Source organism: Microtus oregoni, unplaced genomic scaffold (assembly GCF_018167655.1).
Source record: "Microtus oregoni isolate MIOR12 unplaced genomic scaffold, Mior012 000004F_ref0000308, whole genome shotgun sequence".
Taxonomy (NCBI): domain Eukaryota; kingdom Metazoa; phylum Chordata; class Mammalia; order Rodentia; family Cricetidae; genus Microtus; species Microtus oregoni.
In genome coordinates, this window is record NW_024543063.1 from 17,855,854 (window position 1) to 17,872,158 (window position 16,305).

Consider the following 16,305-nt stretch of genomic DNA (forward strand, 5'->3'; position numbering starts at 1 on the left):
ATTGTGGAGAACGAGGCAAGTAGTCAATACACAGTTTCCTTTACCGGGAGAATTCTCCCACGCCTTGAGGTCAGCTTCACCAGTTCACCTGGAGCTGGAACAGGTTTCCAGACCACATTTGGTCCTTCATCCAACACCCATGGTTGACCTGTGGCTCTGAAAACACTAGTCCTGATACCTTGGTAAACAACGGAGTGATGCTTCCTGGGATAGCCAGGCAAACGAAGCATTAAAAGAAACACATACACACACACAGGCACACACACACACACACAGATGGCCAGCTTGGTCGGTTGGCTCACACTTGTTACCAGTACTAAGGCCGCAGGCATAAGAAGGGCATGGGTTCAAAAACAACCTAGACTACACACAAGATCTAGGCCAGCCTGAAAATTACACAGCCAGATGCAATTACAGGAAGATAGAGATGGGGGAGAGAACAAAGAAGAAGAGTTGGAGGAGAAAAAAAGAGAAAGAAGAGGAGGAGAAGGGAAGAGAAGGAGGGGGTGAAAAGGAGGAGATGAAGGGCAAGAAACCCCGAATCTGGTCATCTTCATTCATAATAACAGATTTCAAATTGAAGCTACCTTGAGATGTGTCTTAGTTAGGGTTTCTATTGCTGTGAAGAGACACCGTGGCCACAGCAACATTTATAAAGGAAAACATTTAATGGAGGCTGGCTTACAGTGTGGAGATTTAGTCTATTGTCATCATGGTGGGAAACAAGGCAACATGCAGGCAGACATGGTACTGGGAAGGGTCTGCGACTTTTACATCTTGACCTGCAGGTAATAGGAGGAGATTGTCACTAGTAGTAACTTGAGCACATAAGACCTCAAAGCTCGCCCCCACAGTGACACCCTTCCTCCAACAAGGCCACACCTCTACAACAAATCTACATATAATGCCATTCCCTGTCAGCCAAGCACTCAAACACACGAGTCTACAGGGGTCATTCCTATTCAGACCACCACAAGATGCTACATGTAACCCCATCTAGTTGGGAAAGACCATAAACACTGTATGGTCAAAAACATGAGAACAATAGGCAATTTCTCTGAGTAAAGTTGGCACATCACCCCTAAGGGCCAAATTAGCAACGTCTGACATTGACAAATGCTATGGTAGATGCTATGCTAAAAGTGGTATGGCCTAGCAATCCCAGTTCTGGGTACAGTATACGCTAGAAGCACAGGTGGAAATGAAGGTTACTTAGTATATACTGTTTGGAAACAGTACACTGGACACTATGTAAATGTACATTAGGAAGACAAATTTCAGCTCATAGAATGGAGTGATGTACAGCCCTAAGAATCATACTTACACGGACCATCCTCTGTGATAAAACCAAGACAGTACCCTGCGCAAAGAACGCTATTGTCTGTATTTTAAAAAGAAGGAAAAGAGATACCATATACTTGCATTTGCTTATATGCGAAATTCCTTCCACCCAAAAAAGTATTTTTAAATTTCGTTTATTGGTCTTTGCAACATCACCAATGGATAAGCCAGGGTGTTCTCCTCTGATTTTGGGGCGATACTCAGAACAGAACAAAAAGAAGGCCAAAGGAGGCCTCTTGGGTGCATTGGGGTCCTTGAACTTCATTTTGGTCTCCCCTTTGGGGGGGACGTAGGTTTTCATTTCTCTTTCATAACGAGCCTTGTCAGCCTTGGCCATGTCTTCAAATTTCCCCTTTTCTTTAGCAGACAAGGTCTTCCACCCTTCTGAGTACTTCTTGGAGAACTCTGAGAAGTTGACAGAAGCATCCGGGTGCTTCTTCTTGTGTTCCTCCCGGCAAGTTTGCACAAAGAATGCATACAAGAACATTTTGCCTCTCGGCTTCTTAGGATCTCCTTTGTCCACGTTTAGGTGATTTTCGTCCGCGAGGCACAGAGTTGCCCAGTGTCCGTCCGGCTCTCGCTTGTCCCCGTGCTATCTCTATGGAGCTCAATGTACTGCCTTGTTTATTGGTCTTGAAATGAGTCCATACCGGTGCCTTTTCCCTGCTTCAAAATACCTTTCACCACACAGAAAGAAGACACTTGCCAATGACTTTTCTGAAAATACTGGGCATGGGGCGAGGCACTGTCTTGTCTGTATTATAAACATATACTTGCACTCCATATTGTAGAAAGAAATCTACAAATCCAGGTCCTTAACTGCCTAGCATAAACACACTACTAATAGTTTGCTTAATTAAGTTCGTCATCTTCCAGCCCAGGGCCCCCAGAGGAGGACAAGGGTGACAATGGTAGAAAATGGCTTGACTTGCATTTCTAGACGTGCCTGAGCCCAAAGAGCGACAAAATGAGGGAAAAATGTAAGAGGTGACAAGGAAAGGAGGAGCACAGACGTCATAAATCCTCCAAACGGGGTCGATCACCTGGCCAGAGGGACAAGAGAGATCTCCAGAATGTGACTGCCTCCACCGCCCCACCCCCAGCCTCCTCTGTCTATAACATTCGCTGTCTGGAAATGATGTCAGACTTTTCTAGCATGTCAATCACCATCATCTATGACTGTCAGCTCTCTGAATAGAACAGTGTTAAGTTTCAATTTTAGTCTCTGCAGATCAGCTTCTGCAAGCAGGGCTCTGGGATCGCAGTTGCATTGGGAGGATGCGTGTATGTCACAGACGGGAGGGAGGCCTATACACAGCAATGCATGCTGAATGCTACTGTTATATCCTGAACGCTCCCGTAGGGGTGGAGACGACCTCAGCCTCGGGAGAAACGGAAAGCCAGAGGACCCAGCTAAAACACAGGTGGGTGCAGACCACAGAAACTACAAGGTGACGATGCTGTGGTCTAACTCACTGTTTGTGGGGAAATTGGTTATTCAGCCATAGATAACTGATACAGAACCAACCCCGGGTGATTACCTTGCTCTAAGAAACATCGCCCAGATGAAACAGAAAGATCTAACTGCAAGTTGGAAGTGACCTAATCTGTACAGAGAAATCTAAATCAAAACTTAAAAGCAGGTGGGTGAATAATACAAAAGCTTTTCATTGAAAAGGGAGGACAATTTTAGCATTTCTTTTAATTCCTACCTCTTAAGTTATAAAAATATGTCAGTTGTTTCTTATAACATTTTCTGCCTCTTTTTAAAAAAATTTCTTGCTGGACTTAGTGGCCCACACCTTTAATCCCAACATTCAGAAGGCAAGGTAGGCAGATCTCGGTGAGTTGGAGGCTAGCCTGGTCTACTTAGTAAGTTCCAGGAAGGCAGGGCTCTATAAAGAGACCCTGTCTCAAAAAGAACAAAAAATAAAAAATAGAAGATAAAAAATTCTCTTCCATGCTCCAATGGATGCTCCTATACCCAGGTACACAATGGCAGCACTAACTGAACTTTGTGGTTTACCAAAAATAAAAAAATATATATATATGTATATATATATGTATATATATACACACATATATACATATATTACATATATGTATATATATACACACATATACTGGTAAAAGGGCATGTTAGGGGGAACATGAAATATGGCAGAGGTTGGAGGAGAATATACATGTAGATAAGATCACATTTCTTTGCATACATGTATGAAATTCTCAAAATTAAAGAAAAATATTTAAAAAGCATTTGCATTGAAGCATTTTGAGTGTAACAAATCAAAGACAGAGTGCCTAAATTAGATTAGACACAACATATAATGCTGACTTATATGTTACAACATTTGGAAATTACATTTTATGGGCAGTGGTAGCACATACTTTTAATCCTAGCACTCAGGAGGCAGAGGCAGGCAGACCTCTGTGAGTTCTAGGCCAGCCTGGTTTACAAAGTGAGTTCCAGAACTGTCAAAGCTATACAAAGAATCACTGACTCAAAAAAACCAATATCTATCTATCTATCTATCTATCTATCTATCTATCTATCTATCGTATGTGTGTCGGTGTATCAGGTCTTTCCTCCTATCGGGTAGGGTCTGAGAACCAAACTCAGGTTACCAGGATTGACAATAGGTCAATCCTTTACTGGCTGAACTATCTTGCTGTTCCTATTTTATGCCATTTTCACCACTAATAGTTTGTTTCCAAACTCTAGTAGAGTCTTCTGAGAGTTCACAAGAGCGAACAGTAAATAAACACAAAATAACTCTGCCTGCCCTCTTCTCTTTCCATAGAAATAAAATTTAAGCCGGACCCAGGCTTCCCAGAAAGCGGTGACACTTCCAAACTTCTGCTGAGACTCAAGGGCGTGTTCCTAGTGAGAGTATGAACTCTGCTTCACTTGTTGATTGTGACAGCGACACCCAGGATCCTCACCACCTGCTCTTTCTCAGGAACTGTACACAAGAAGACTCGGACGGAAGGAGTGGTCCCAGGGCAGGGCATGGAGAATCAATTGGAAGAAGAGAACTCAAGTTATTGAGTTATGTGTCAGGGCAACCTTATCTTGGGCCATGTAACAAAGAGAAATAAGTATGTGTGTTCTTAGAACACTGACTTTTTATTATTGCAACTTACCCATTACCCCTAACTAGTAAATCCAATATTGAGATTTTCAAAAGATGCCACTGTCTGCACGAGGTGGAATGTACCTGTAATCCAGCACTTACCAGGTAGAAGCCAATGGACTTGAGAGTCTGAAGCCAGTTTGGGCTACATAACAAAACCTCACCTTTAAAAATAAAATACCAAGGGCCAGAGAGATGGCTCAGTGCATGAGACTCCTTGCTGTGAAAGCGGGAGGGCCTGAAGATGCGGCTGTGTGGCTTCTGGGACCCCAGCCCTGTGCAGGGCAGAGCCAGCTTAGTCCAGGTTCTGTGAGAGAGCCTGCCTCGAAGGAAGGAGTCAGAGCGTGGAGGGCAGGACACACAACACAACGCACATTGCTGGAACTGGAGACAGAGCGTGGAGGGCAGGACACACAACACAACGCACATTGCTGGAACTGGAGACAGAGCGTGGAGGGCAGGACACACAACACAACGCACATTGCTGGAACTGGAGACAGAGCGTGGAGGGCAGGACACACAACACAACGCACATTGCTGGAACTGGAGACAGAGCGTGGAGGGCAGGACACACAACACAACGCACATTGCTGGAACTGGAGACAGAGCGTAGAGGGCAGGACACACAACACAATACACATTGCTGGAACTGGAGACAGAGCGTAGAGGGCAGGACACACAACACAATACACATTGCTGGAACTGGAGTCAGAGCGCGGAGAGCAGGACACACAACACACATCGCTGGAACTGGGTCATGAGGACAGGACACACAACACAATGCTCATTGCTGGAACTGGGTCATGAGAGCAGGACACACAACACGGCACACATTGCTGGAACTAGAGACTGAGACTGGAGGGCAGGACACGTAACGCAAAGCACATTGCTGGAACTGGAGTCAGAGCATGGAGGACAGGACACACAACACGGCGCACATTGCTGGAACTGGGTCAGGAGAGCAGGACACACAGCATGGCGCACATTGCTGGAACTGGATCACGAGAGCAGGACACACAACACGTCGCACATCGCTGGAACTGGGTCACGAGAGCAGGACACACAACACGGCGCACACTGCTGGAACTGACTCCTGATGCCTCATGCAAGTCATCTAGGTATTTTCATAAGAGTCTTTAAGAAAGACAGTCCCAAGTGAAGGTTAGTGTTTCATCACAGAAGAAAAAGAACACAGTGACTGATCTCAGGTCTCATGATCACTGAAAACTTGAGTCAGATAGAAGGGCTATCCCTGAAATCTAATTGGGTACCACACTGAGCATGGCATGTTTTATGCTGTCTCCCCACCCCACACACACACTTAACTAGAAGAAAGGTTGGAGCAACAAATTTGGGAGACATGAAGATTTAAGTAACTTCATAGAAAACTGTGTGTGTGTGTGTGTGTGTGTGTGTGTGTGTGTGTGTGTGTGTGCAACAGGCTGGGAGCTACTGTAACACCAGCTGTTAAAATCAAACCACGGGGCTTGGTTTCGTGTCCATAAATGACAGCAAGCTGCACTGGGGAGGGAGGCTATGTCCTCCTGAGCTACACTTGGCTGGGTGTGACATCACAGGGCTGTGACAGCAGCCCCATGCTTCTCTGTAAGAGGAAAATGGGATCTCTGAAGAAGATATTTCCTTGTTAATCACCTTGACCATGTTTTCCAGGTAGGATTAAAGAGTCAGGGATGCAGGGAGCAGGGATGAGAGGAGATCACACAATCCAAAGACCTTCAACCTAGAAGGGCAGCTGGAGAAGCAAGGTGGCCACAGCATCCACAGTCATTTATTCAGCCAAGCAGCAGGTTTCACAAGGGCAGCCAGGAGCAACCCCACCTCCACCCCTTACCCCAGCAGCCTTCTGCTCCCAACTAAGGATTGGATTATAGTTTTCCTGCAAGGCAATCACCTAAGCCTCCTTTAACTGTTGCTTCTCGATAGCTGCAGAGGTGCAGAGGTCATTTTAGAATCTCAGAGACCAGGAAGGGAGGTTTAGGAGTGCCCAAGGAAAACCATGACACATCTGCAGGACTTTTCTTTTGCTGTTTTAAAGCAGTCGCTGGGGCGCCTTGTTCCCTTTGGGTCTAAATTAGCAAGGCCAAAGGCAGGAGCAGAGCTGGGAATGTGGAGATTTCTGTTTATCCATGACACCACTGGGGTTGACTCTAGGCTCTTCGCTTTTTTTCTATTGTTGAACAGGTTGGAAGGGCACGGTGACTAGCCTGTGAGGAGGAAACGTTGCATCAAGCCGAGTTTGGAAAGCACTGGTAATTCTCTCTAGGAGCAAGACTCCTGGGAAATAAACTTGCAGAAACCAGGCAAAAGTGGGGACAGGGAGCTAAGGTGTAGGGATGCGTGGGGGTGGGGGCAGCTTCACCTTGGGCTCAAGATTTGAAAGGAGTGTCACGAAGCTTCCAGGCTCCCGCAGCGTTTGGAAGGATGCACAGTACAGGTGCACAGTGCTTTTCCTTAGTGGTTAGCCTGCATTAGCCCGACAGAGTGGGGTTGGCGCGCAGGTCAAACACCTAGACTCTTCCAAGCAATTGCGAGAGCACCCTGAAGGGAGGGGCTGGGGTCGCCCGGATGGCAAGGAAGGGGTCGGCAACGTGTGCAAGGCGGAGGAAGACACCTGGGTTTCCCCGCGTGCAGGGCGGGCGCTAGGACCCGGGCGGCGCACCTGTTGGCTGGCCCGGCGCCCCGCCCGCCCTGCGCTGGGAGCACCGGGCTGCGGAACGCCAGGCCAGGGCGCACGCCGAGGACACGGACGCGCGTGGCTGCAGGTCGGACGTGCGTGACTGCAGGTCGGACGTGCGGGGTCGCGGCTCACCATGGCCGAGTTGCTGCGGAGTCTGCAGGATTCGCAGCTCGTGGCGCGCTTCCAGCGCCGCTGCGGGCTCTTCCCGGCGCCGGAGGACAATCCTCGGGAGAACAGCGCGGGCCCCTCGGAAGGGACGACGCGGGTCCCAGAAGTCGCGCATCTGCCCTCAAACCCGCAGGTAACCACGGACAGCTGTCTGCAGTGGGGAGAAGGGCGACGGCCGCCTGCGTGTCTGCGGGTCCCGGCGACTCCGCGATGGGGATCGCGGGCTCCTACCGCCGCCTCCCAGCATCCGCCCTAGGGAGGGTATGGCGGGGGTCAGTCACACGCTGTCACATTCTGTCGCTGCAGGTGGTAACTACATCTTCTCAGACAACACCCAGAGCCTTTGCATGTATCCGTTGAGAGATTGTATACTTTAATTACTTTAATGAGTAAGTTCGTGTTTCAGTAGATTCTGCCAGAAGTGTGAGAGTTACGTAACTGAAAAGAGGAGTGGGGATGTCCTTGGCACTTCCCTGGGATACAGCCTGAGAACTGCCCCAGAGTTCTTAGGTTGCAGCATCCTCCTCCTTTTGCTCCTCACAGACTCAGAAGTGGCGCGCTTCGCTTCGCTTCGCTGCACCACCAACCCTGGGCTCCTCAGAGGTTTCACAACCCCACATCCCGTCACCCTCAGGGATGGGGGTCCAACGGGGTCTCCCTCCTGATAACCCCTACTCTTGGGGGCCTTCCAGCCCGGTTGGTCTTCTGTGACTGGCCCTAGTGGCCTTTTCCATAGCTGCTTTGCATCCTGAGCGAGGTTATACAATTCTACTGCAGCTTTGCGTTCTGCAGTGCCAGGGACTCCTCCAAGCTAGAAGGACCCGGCAGGCGGCAGATGGCAGCTACGGAAGCTTGTCTCCCTTGGGCACCACCAGCAGCTGCCCTTTCCCTCAACTAAGCAGAAAATGATAAACCAGGAGATAAGCAATTCTACTCCCCCCCCCCCCGCCGCCACCTCCCCAACACACACACACACACACACACACACACACACACACACACACACACACACACAGTTTTGTTCTCCCGGAAAGATTCTGTTAACTATAAAGTGACACGTCCTTGTGTACAGATAACCAGTTTAGAACCTGAATCTCTTGTAGTGTAGAATACTAGAGGCATTGAGTTACAGAGTTCATTTGGACAGATGGCCTTGGGCTGGTTACAATACTTTCGCTTTATGGTTCCTTCCCTGTGCTATATGGCATGCGAATAGCTTTTAGATTAATTTAAGACCTCTGTCTTTACTAGTCCCTTGTCCTAAAAGGCGATGGAGGTGTATAAGACTAATGCCCCACCCCCATGGGAGGCCTTTCCTGCGCTGGCACCCTACCTACATTCAGGGCCTGAGCCAGCTACTGTCTCCTGTACCTGCGCTTCCCAATTCAGGAAGCTGAGGACTAAATTTTCCCATTAAGTGTTTCTTAATCCCTGCAATAATGTGATTGCACATTCTGGGGGAGGTTCCTCTTCCCCTTTAAAAACAAGCTGAGCATACTCGTTGCTTCTTGGAGTGCCCAGATGTTGGGGGGTGGGAATCAAGGAGTGGGGTTCTGGTTCCCTCCCCAGACTTGGATTACTGTAGCCCAGGAAGTATGTAAAAGAAAGCTGAGAATTCAGGATAATAAATCCAGGTAGTGGCTGTAACAGGAAAACATTAACTTGAGATCTTTTGATAAGAGAAGGGGTTGTGAGTGTTTTAAAAGGTTTAAGAGAGGTGGAAGGTTAGCTCTCAACAAATAGGAATAATTGTATCTCTGCCCCCAGATAACTCACAGGGTCTTAAGGGGGCAATTGTGAACATTTTCACCACGGCCCTCTTTCCTTCTGGCTTTTTACAAACCAGATGGTGGCTGTACAACCTTTTAGCATTTTTTTAAAAGGCAGTTTCACTATGTGGCCCAGACAGTTTCACTATATAGCCCAGGCTGGCCTTGAGCTGGTAAAACTCCTGCCTCTGCCTCCCAAGGGCTGAGGTGTTAGGTGTGCCCCGTCAAATGGGACACTCTTCAGCTCTCGAGGACAAGTCCTTTGCTGACAGCAGGCTGTCTCCAGTCCTGTCGGTTCTCCCTGCTACTTGAGGTGTGTTCCTTGCAGAGGGCACTGCATTGTGTAACTGCCTTTGAGTGGGGAGCTGATGATGCCAGCCTTTTCCTGTTGATGAAATAGCCAGCAAGGCAGGAGCTTTGTTGGTTCTGCCCATTTTCTTGGATCTTCTTCACCCAGTTGAAGCTCTGCGAATTCTGTGGCTATCTAAGCATGGCTTGCAGTGGGAAAATCAATAGCTTTTAAGATTTTAAGCAGACTACTAAAGATCAAATTAAATACCAAATGATTTTTTTTTCCACATAGCCTAGAAGACAGCCCTGGGACATTGACTTAGGATCTTTCAAATAGTTGAGAAGTTAATTCCTTCATTGAAGTTACTTTAGATTTCAAGGAATCAGATTCATCTTCTACATTTTCTGTATTTATTGTAATCCTTAACGCTAGACAGGTAAGGAAATGAATACAGGCTTCCCATACAAATTCTCATAATACCACACACGTTCAGGTTAGAGATTAACTCTATCTTTTACTAGCTAGGGTGTGGCTTGGCTTGCATAAAGCCATCATTGGAAAAAAATGGGCTGGGCCTTAGACTTTGCCCAGTAAGTCTGAGTCCCTAAGGTTGAATGACTTGTTGAGAACTACCCAGATAGCTGCACAGTTTCAGGAAGCCAGATCTTTTGATTCCGAAGTCTAAACTTGAAGCTTCCATGGCAGAAATCCCAGGGCTTTGTGTGTGCCTTGCTGAGAAGGTGTGGGGCATGAGACTTGGCTGGACAGGGTGGGACTGAGATAGAGTGAGGTACTACCAGCTGCTCTTTACAAAGAAGCTCTTTACAATGTTTGCAGGGTTAGCCATCAGAGGGCTTTCTGAATGGTCTTAGGAGGTAGTGCCTGCTCTATGCAGGGATCCTAGTATTGTGTGCGGAGGCAGAGACCAGGAAAGAATTGTGTTTATTTGTTCTGAGGTCAAGCCAACCTGCTATACAATGGTGTTTTGATTTCTGACACCCTTGCTTGCCCAACACTATTGTGTTTAGGCTTTGTGTAGCCTTTCTTCATCATTACGTTGCACTGGGCTTGGACTTTCCAAACATTGCTATGCTCAATAAATACTCTTTGATAATTGCTCACACATAATTCTCAAGTTTGGTTGCATAGGAATCAAAATTAGGTTGTGTTTAAAATTACTTTGTTCCAGGCTGGGAGATGGTGGCCCATGCTTTAATCCCAGTACTCAGGAGGCAGAGACAAGTGGATCTCAGAGTCTGAGGCCAGCCTGGTCTATAGAGGGAGTTCCAGGACAGCCAGGGCTACACAGAGAAACCCTGTCTCAAAAAAGAAAAAGAAAAAATAAATAATAAAATAAAACTAGGCAGTGGTGGTGCACACTTGTAATCCCAGCACTTAGGAGGCAGAGGCAGGCTGTGGTTCGAGGCCAGCCTGGTCTACAAAGCAAGTTCCTGGATAGTCAGAGCTGTTACACAGAGAAACCTTGCCTGGAAAAAAAATCAGTGTGTGTGTGTGTGCGCGCGCGCGCACATATATATAATAAAACAATGTAAAAGAGATTATTAATATATTAAAAAGGGTCAAAGGAGCAAATAGTAAAAGAACACAACCATGGTCATTTCTATTGAGCAAAAACCCCTGGTACCAAAACAAATGAGAAGATCAAAAACTCATGCTTCTCGGGTTTAAAAACCAGTATTTCACTAACAAAGAGGAAGTATGCCGTAGAGTGAAGTACACACCCACATAACTAAGTTCCAGAAAGACCATCTTGGGTTTTGTTTTTCTGTTGGCTGTGGTAAAACTCCATGAGCAAGGCAGCTATGGAAGAAAGAGTTCATTTGGATATATGGTTCCGGGGGAGGGGGGAGAGTCCCCATGGCAGGGAAGCATGGCAGCAAGCTGTAGACACTGCAGGAGCAGTGAGCTGAGCCTTCACATCTCAAGCCTGGCTCTCAGTGACATACTTCCTCTAGCAAGACCATTCCTTGTAAAGGCCCCTCCCCTAAGCACCAGCAAGGGACTAATTACTCAAACCCTGGAGTCCAGGTGGAACAGTTCTCATTTTAACCACCATGGTTTTCACTCTTGTTTTATGTTCAGACCCCACTGCATTGTGTACATATGATGGTATTTTGAATGAATAAATTTTGCAAAAGTGCAAAGCAATGAAACTTCCATCATAAACAATGCATAGGAGGAAGGGTGGTTGTTTGAACATCTTTGCACTTCTGTTTTCTCTCTTCAAACTTTCGGGGCCTATCTAAGTCAACTGGAAGTCTACATAACGCCTTCATTGGGTTATTGGTTTGACCTCCTGGGGATCAGGAGTCTAGGACCGGGCTATTGCAGTTTCTTGTGGACTGGGCCTCTTTTGTCCCATCTGCACAAGAGCAGAGTGGAACAGAGCTGTGTTTTGCTAAGTGGCTTTACATTATAGTCACTTAAAGGAATGGAACTTTAAAAGCAAACCAGCAAGCAAAATAATGTCCAGAATCAAGCCCAGTGGAACTGTCAACTGAGGGAGAAGCTCTGGGTTCTCTTTCCCTGGGACTCACACCCATAGGATGTTCGGTATGCAGATGGAAGTGAGCCAGGAAGTAGTGGCAACAGCTGTGGTGGTTTAACTTCATTGCAGCCGACCTGATTGACAGGTCAAACTTCAAGTTTTGATTAGCCTTTGTGCGATGTTCAGGCTTGAAAGGGTAGATGCACCACTTTGAAAGTGCATATTGGTGACTCTTTTCTTCCTTTTCTAGTTACAGATGTTAAAATTTTGAGAAAATGCGGAGAAAAAAATTAGCCATTGTGGTAAAAGAAGTGTCCGGGAAGCCGGAGAGAAGGGCAAGCCCTTTGTTCCGTGTGTCCCCCCCCCCTGCCAAATAATTACGTGGAAACTGTATTCATTTAAACACTGCCTGGCCCATTATATCTAGCGCCTCTTATTGGCTAACTCTCACATATTAGTTTAACCCATCTCCATTAATGTGTATTGCCACTTGACTGTGGCTTACTGGCATGAGTCTAACCAGCGTCCGTCTCGGAGAGGAGAGCCATGGCATCTGCCTGACTCTGCTTTCTTCCTCCCAGCCTTCTGTTCGGTCTACTCCACCTATCTAAATTCTGCCCTATCAAAAAGCCAAGGCAGTTTCTTTATTTGACCAATGAAAGCAAAAAATAGAAAGAAGACCAAGCCATGTCCTTGTGCTTCCCAATAACTGCTCAAGCAGAGTGCGAAGTGTTATTTAATGGCTTCTTGTTACTCTATCACATGGGTTGTCTATAATTCCATTGGTCTACTGCTGGCCTTTAGATTGTTGCCAGTTTTCTCGTGAAAAATAATAGCATTGCCGGGCAGTGGTGGCACAGGCCTTTAATCCCAGCACTTGGGAGACAGAGGCAGGTGGAGAGGTCTATGATCCTGGTCTACAGAGTGATTTCCATGACAGTCAGGGCTACTCAATGAAACTCTTGTCTTGAAAAAAAAAAAAGAAAGAAAGAAAAACGGCATCTTTAATATCTTTATATAAATGTATCTCCATCTAACATTTGTAATTTCCTGATTCAAATGTCCAGACAAGGATGAAAGATATAGATATACATTATGACTCTTCGTAGGTTTAGCAGGACGACCCCAGAGGCAGGTGTAATACTGTGAACAAGAATGAGCACACGCTTCCCGCTCCTGGCCAAGGTGACAGACTAATGAGCTCTCTCCTCTTTGAGATAAATAGGCCACTTGCACTTGAGTCTCCTCTTGGCTTCCCTCGTTTATAATCATCTATTGATGAGCTGCTATGCTTCTGGGACGTTCATCTATCTCAGAGACACAAAGATAAATCAGCTTCAGATCCTTGCCCCCAGAAGAGCTCAAATGAAGAAAAATGAGGCTGGAAGGATGAACACAGGGGCTAGAAAGGGGACTCAGCCGTTAAGAGCACTAACTGCTTTTCCAGAGGACCTGAATCCAATCCTTAGCACCCACCTGGCTGCTCACGGCTGTCTGTAGCTGCAGTTCCAGGGACTCAAAGCCCTCTTCTGGCGTCCCTGGTCACCCAGTATGTATATTTGGTTCACAGACAGACGTGCAGGTGAAAAGCCCATACACACGAAATAGATAATTTTTCTTTCAAAACAAGAATGAACATAGGAGACAATGGTAGGGAGAACTTGGCTCCCCTAGCAGAGACCTTGACATCTCATGTTACAGCTTAAAGAAAATAGATCAAATAGATAAAAACAAGAGAAGCTCGTTTACTTGAAGTTCCTCATGTGCTAAAACTTGACATGTCACTTTGGGGGAGTGATAACAAGATTAGCACGAGATCAGTACCATCAGGAAAAGACTGTCCTACTTAAAAGGGGTAATTGAAACACCTAAAAATAGTTAAAATGATCAGTCAGATGAATATCTTATCTCAATTTTAAAAAACACAAAAGTTCTACTACCCATTTAGGGAGATAAAACATGCCTGCTTCTGTTTTCTCTTTTTTAACTTTTGGCAGTATTGAAGTCGGAACCCAGGGTTTCAAGCATACTAGGCAAGCACGGAACCACTGAGCCACATCCCCAGCCATTTTGTGTGTGTGTGTGTGTGTGTGTGTGTGTGTGTGTGTGTGCGCGCTGGTGAATGTATCTGGGGATGGAGCCCAGAGGTCAACTTTAGGTGTCATTTCACGCTGTTTTTTAGATAGAGTCTCTCATAGCCTGGAACTTAGCAAGTAGGCTATGCTGATTGGCCAGTGAGTCTCAGGAATATGTCTGTTGTCACTGTGCCCCCCACGATGCCCATGGCTGGGGTTACAAACAGGTACCACCATCTCCAGTGTTTTCACATGGGTCCGAGGGATCAAACACACAGGACCTGCTGTGTGCAAGGTGAACACTTCATCTGTGCAGCTTCAAACCCATCCCCTCCCCATGTTTTTTTTTTTTTTTAATGTGGGCTGCACATAGGGGCTCACAGAGAGTATAGAATGGAAAGAAAATAGGAGAAGCGAGCATTACAGTGTAGAACTAACAGACACTGTCTTGGCCAGGTGATCAAGCTCAGTACCAACAGTGAAAGTCAAGTCACATTGACAGCGTGGACTCTTGATGGATACCTAAATTCTATCTCTTGATACATAGTGACTGCCAGTCTGCAAATCCTGCTGGTATTCTTCAGAACTGTAGAGGTCATCATAAGCAGGACACTGAGAAACAGTCATGGTCAAGAGGAACCTAAGAACCTGATGACTGGAGAGAACAAACCCTGGATGGTGAAAACCAAAAGCGTCTGCCTAGAGTGTGGACTGCCGGCAGTCATAATGTATCCATTTTGAAACCAGCATGCCGTACTAATTGGGAGCGTCAGCACCAGGGTAGATTGGCAGCAGAATGTGTGGAGAGAATGTGGCCCTTCTATCCATCTTCCTAATTTTTTTTTTGTAAATTTAAAACTGCTCTAAAAATAAAACCTATTTAAGATTCAACACATGGGAGGCTAATTGAAAGGAGTTCAGACAGGGAATCCTTCATGTAGGCAGGGTAAGAAAAGAAATCAGAGTGGGGAAACGAAGCATTTTAGGACACCAGCCTCCGTGTGCAAGAGGAGGGAATAGGGTTTACTGAACGGCAGGTCCCGGAGAGCAGCTGAGGCTGAGGGCAGGGACTGTGGCCTGAAGCAGGTAATAATTCAGTGCCTGGCTGAGCATGAGAGTGTTGGATGTGATCGAGAGAGAGAGAGAGAGAGAGAGAGAGAGAGAGAGAGAGAGAGAGACTTTGTAGAAAGAGATAGTCACAGCAAGACAAAGTGTGGAGAAATGCATGTTGATTTCATATTCCTATTTATCATATTTATCATATCCTGCCATTGCACCCCCCCTTTGGCCAGATTCCATTAGAATATCCAGTGTCTTAGTTAGGGTTCATATGGTTATGAAGAGACAACATACAACTCTTACGAGGAAAACCTTTAATTGAGTGTGGCTCGCTTACAGATTCAGAGGTTCAGTCCTCTATGATCATGAAGGGGAGCATGGTGCCATGCAAGCAGATTGGTGCTGGAGTGGAGAGTTCTACATCTTGCAGGCAACAGGAAGCCTTCTGACTCACTGGGTGGTATCCTAAGTATAGGAAACCTCAAAGCCCACCCCCACAGTGGCGCACTTCCTCCAACAAGGCCACACCCACTCCAACAAAACCACACCTCCTAATAGTGCCACTCCCAATGAGAATATAGGAATATGGGTTTATGGGGGGCCAGTTACATTCAAACTACCACATCCAGGGATATTGGGCACCTGGCTGATCCCACCCATAAGGACAGATTCGCAAGAGTGAATGGAAAATCTCCAGCACTGTGCAGGAGACGCTTGGTGTGGCCCTTCTGAGTGGCAGTGTGGTCTAAAGGCAGAGCTGTGGGCTGAAGTCTTAATGTAGCAGAATCTGGACTTTACTCTAAGGACTTGAGGATGGCGAATCAGTTTCATTCCACAGGGAAAGTTAGACTCAGTAACCTGGAACAATAATTTCAGAAGGGATTTCAGGGTGTCTCCACGGGAAAGGATATGTGACTTACAGTACTGTTCAAAGGGGAATCAGGAGGGGTGCTTTAAAAGTCTTTTAGAGAGCTGTCAGATTCAAACAGCAGTAGGACTAACCTTTAACCAGATCTTAATGTCCGTTCAGGGTAATGTCTTCGTGGTATGTTGTCTCCCTCACACAAGTGGCCTCTTAAAATGCAGGCCATCATGTTGCAGCTTGCGGGGGCCACCATTATAGCGACAAGCTGATTGGATAAGGACCAAGTCATTGAACTCGTGGGCTGGACAGCATCTTATGAAATGACCAGGCAGAGACTTCATCTGCTGGGATCTGCCTGCTGGATATGGACTAATAAAATCCATGAGATTGCTTGA

At 46.5% G+C, this 16,305-nt stretch overlaps 2 protein-coding genes across 3 annotated transcripts in view; one reads left to right on the forward strand and one right to left on the reverse strand.

The window, feature by feature from the left end:
- Positions 1 to 770: 770 nt before the first annotated feature.
- On the reverse strand, positions 771 to 7,308 carry LOC121446935 (high mobility group protein B1-like). Its single transcript, XM_041649833.1, has 3 exons — positions 7,156 to 7,308; positions 1,412 to 1,933; positions 771 to 782 (listed from the first exon to the last, which is right to left on the reverse strand). The coding sequence occupies exons 1-3, from the start codon at positions 7,306 to 7,308 to the stop codon at positions 771 to 773; spliced, it is 687 nt and encodes a 228-aa protein (XP_041505767.1).
- Sgpp2 (sphingosine-1-phosphate phosphatase 2) overlaps positions 6,885 to 16,305 on the forward strand; it is a 114,149-nt gene continuing 104,728 nt past the window's right edge. For both annotated transcript variants that reach the window (XM_041650496.1, XM_041650497.1), the window contains exon 1: positions 6,885 to 7,474. In XM_041650496.1, the coding sequence (XP_041506430.1) occupies positions 7,307 to 7,474 (168 nt within the window). In that variant the 5' untranslated portion in view covers positions 6,885 to 7,306. The remainder of the gene's footprint in view (positions 7,475 to 16,305) is intronic.

Bases quoted from the DNA above. Each gene is read 5' to 3' on its own strand.
- LOC121446935 (XM_041649833.1), bottom strand. From the start codon at position 7,308: ATGGTGAGCCGCGACCCCGCACGTCCGACCTGCAGTCACGCACGTCCG. The intron at 1,934-7,155 runs GTGCGCCGCCCG...CCATAGAGATAG, and splicing joins GGCGCCGGGCCAGCCAACAG to CACGGGGACAAGCGAGAGCC.